This window comes from Quercus suber, unplaced genomic scaffold, assembly GCF_002906115.3.
Source record: "Quercus suber isolate HL8 unplaced genomic scaffold, Cork oak 2.0 scaffold_748, whole genome shotgun sequence".
Classification (NCBI taxonomy): Eukaryota; Viridiplantae; Streptophyta; class Magnoliopsida; order Fagales; family Fagaceae; genus Quercus; species Quercus suber.
In genome coordinates this window covers 172,136-175,816 of record NW_027070184.1, presented here as the reverse complement: position 1 = coordinate 175,816, position 3,681 = coordinate 172,136, and the positions used below count along the sequence as shown (strand labels likewise).

The 3,681-nt window shown below is 35.4% G+C and overlaps 1 protein-coding gene across 1 annotated transcript; it reads left to right on the top strand.

Annotated features, from left to right (window-relative positions):
• Positions 1-1,893: 1,893 nt before the first annotated feature.
• Positions 1,894-3,317, top strand: LOC111995756 (protein IRX15-LIKE). The gene has a single exon (XM_024027685.2). It carries the CDS (start codon positions 2,173-2,175, stop codon positions 3,097-3,099), a length of 927 nt encoding a protein of 308 aa, XP_023883453.1. The 5' UTR covers positions 1,894-2,172; the 3' UTR covers positions 3,100-3,317.
• The last annotated feature ends 364 nt before the right edge of the window (positions 3,318-3,681 follow it).

Sequence of the window (3,681 nt, the reverse complement as noted above, 5' to 3'; positions counted from 1 at the left end):
AAAATAAAATTAGTATAACAAAATACAAAAATAAAGAGGAAAAAAAGACATGAAACAGTTGCTTCTCAGTCCATTTCAAATCAATCATTTATCAAAATTAATGAAACTCTACATCTTTTTAAATCCTAGAAATAATCCATGATTGATTATGTACTAAATTTTGTAGTAATTTTTCTTTAAATGTATTAAATCAAAAGTCCTTTAAAAAGTCTTCATTTAAATTTTTTATTTAAATTTTTTTATTTTTTGGTTTCATTTGCAAAATCTAGTTTTAACAATATTCATAGTTTTTTTTTTTTTTGAGAAACAACAATATTCATAGTTGAAAACCCGTTTAGCTAGAAACTATAAATATAAGCACATGTACAAACATTTTATAAAGAAGTTGGTTGGTTATAAATCTTCTAGTTCTTACCAACTACTTCGTAATATTCAATAATAAAAAAATGATGATGAATAAGAAAACATATGCATTCATTTCAAAAAATGAAAAAGAAAAAGAAAACATATGCATGCTTCGGATATACTCTCATCCCCATCAAAATCTCACACACACACACACACACAATAGTGTAAATCTTTAGGGCCTCTTTGGACCAATGAAAATCTACGGCCCTTCTTTTCAATTTATTGTTAGCGGATATAAAAGGCCCACCATCAAGCAAATGTTCTTAAGGTGCTTTAGTCCTATGCCTCGATCTTACAAAGGTCTTCTGGCCCAATTATCTTTCTGCATTTTCTGCAGTTCTCCTTTTCATGGTCCCTCAAGAAACCTTTTGAAATTGAATACATGTTGGACTCTAATTTGGACAGGCTAACCAAATGTTATCAACTTTAGTATAAAGTGATATGCAATTGTAACTATACATCTGTTCATGATAATTTCAGTATGATATGTCATGGTATAAGTTTCGACAACTTTGGGCTTTGATGTCCAATTTCAAACTTGGATTTGGATGAAATTTTGGTGCTTAATAAAAAGTTTCACGCTGACTTTAAAGGGTTAGTTTAGTGATTCTTAAAACTTTATAATATTTATGAGATCTTGGGTTCGAAATATTTTATCAATATCTTGAAGTTACCTTTTGAAATTCTTTCTTATAATAGCCTGATGTATATTAGAAATAGTTTAATACTCGAAAAATTTTTGATAAGTTGATCCTCCTCTAACCCAAAATTAAATATATAAAAAACACACACATTGTTTTATTAGGAATTTTTTATTTTTTGAGGAATCATTTGTTTTGATTAGGAATTTTTTATATTTTTTGAGGAATCATTGGTATTGATTAGGATTTAGGTGGTCTGGTTTACCAATACAACGTCATCCTCTGCCCCACTCTAGCCATTAGCTATATCCACCGACAATTACAACCTCTCCCCGATTTGTACACTTTGACAATAACATAGGAAAATGCTTTTGTTACTGCTCGTGTAAATGAAGTTAACACCACAGTACAATTTGACTAGGTTGCTAGTTAAAATCGTTGGCTTCATAAATCCTAATCAGTCACCAAATCTTATTATTTTCATTAAAAAACTCCTTGCAAAGTCTGATGATTTTCTACGACATGTTTTCAATATTTGGAATCTTTGGCTGGTAATTAGTCTCTCTCAAAGGTAACTACTCACTTAAGAAATCCCCAAATATTCAAAGGGGGTTTCCGTAGGAACCAAAGCTGATTTGAAGAAGGAAAAGCGACTTCTTGCTTGTAATTAGTTACTGGGTCGCTACAGCTATTCCCTTTACCTTTTCTCTTCACCAGCTCTGGTCCTACCACCCCTTGTATTTTTTCTCTACCAGCTCTAGTCTAATTGGATTGGCTTACACTATCCTATAAAATATATATGTTTAAAATAACTAGCTCCATAAAAAAAAACATGAAATTGCTTTGTCATTGCAATGAGACAGCTCAACCGACACACACACACACATACACAACATAGAGTAGGAGAACAAAAATCCTTAATTGTCACTAATTAATTTCTAGAGTGGTAGTGATTGTAAGGTCACCCTCGTATCTCATATATTCAAGTTTTTGTTTTCATACATCAAACACTTCTTTAAATCAAACCCTCTCTCTCAAACCCTCTCAGGATTCAGAATCAAATACTACTAGTCAAGGAGAGAGATCCAAAAGAAAGCTCCACTCTCTCTTTCTCTCTTCAAAAATGAAGAACAACAATAGTAACACAAAGCTTATTCTCCTCCACCCCTATATTCAAAAACAAGGAGGCTCCAACCGCTTATGGCTCCTTGCCTTTGTTTCGTTCTTCACAGTCGCTTTCCTCTTAACCCTTATCTACACAAGAGAATATTCCACACCTACAGCCTCCACTTCCACCACCGCTACCGCCTCCACTTTCGGCGGTGCCCCATTGCCAACCACTGTAATCAACACCCTCCTCCACTACGCATCAACATCCAATAACTCATTCCACATGGCCTACGCAGAGCTCAAGCAAATCTCTGACGTGCTTCGAAAATGCTCGTCCCCTTGCAATTTCCTTGTATTCGGTCTCACCCAAGAGACCCTTTTATGGAAAGCGCTCAACCACAATGGCCGAACCGTGTTCATCGACGAGAACCGCTACTACGCCGCTTACATGGAAGAGAAACACCCAGAAATCGATGCCTACGATGTGCAGTACACGACAAAATTGAGCGACCTACACGAGCTCGTAGCTTCAACGAAAAAGCAAATAAGAAACGAGTGCAGGCCAGTGCAAAACCTATTGTTTTCTGAGTGCAAGCTTGGCCTTAATGACCTTCCAAACCATGTCTACGAAGTGGACTGGGATGTTATATTGGTGGATGGTCCACGTGGCGAATGGCCCGACGCGCCGGGCCGGATGTCTCCGATATTCACCTCTGGCGTGTTGGCGAGGAGCAAGAAGGGTGGGAGTGCTAAGACTCACGTGTTCGTGCATGATTTCTATGGTGAAGTAGAGAGAGTTTGTGGGGATGAGTTTTTGTGCAAAGAGAATTTGGTGGAATCAAGTGACACACTTGGGCACTATGTTTTGGAGAGAATGGATGCGAATAGCTTCCAGTTCTGTACTCAAAACAGTACGCTACCAAAAGCTTCATCTTCCTAGCTATCTATATTTGATTGATATTGTTGTCTTCGTCTTCATATAGTTCCGATGGGTACGTGGGTCAGTGGCATAAAGAGGTAAAAACAAATGTGGCTATTTATGATCATGTTGAATTTTTCATACCTTGTTTCTTTGGATGGGGAATGTGTAAAAAATAATTTTTTTTTTGGCTTTGCAAAAAAATGCAACTACATTGAATTGAAAATTTTACTTTTCAATTATAGTGTTCTTTCATTTTGTTCAATTGTATTAGAAAGGCCACTTCCGGCGGTCATTTCATTGAAATTACATGGAATTTTCAAGCATAACTGCCTAAGAAGTAAGAACTAAGAAATTAAGTTGGTGGTTGGAATTGGACACATACAAGTACAACATCTATAATGATACAACGTATAAAAGCTTTAATATTATCCTAAAGAGGACTGATGATGGGTGCTTATCTTGGGGCTGGTGTGTAACGGATAAAATTTTCACCAAACTAATTTGAAGAATCTCCTTCAATTTATTGCGTAATGACTAATAAAATAATTTGGGTATTATATATATTTAAATAAACAATATAATTTATTAAATAGATTGTGT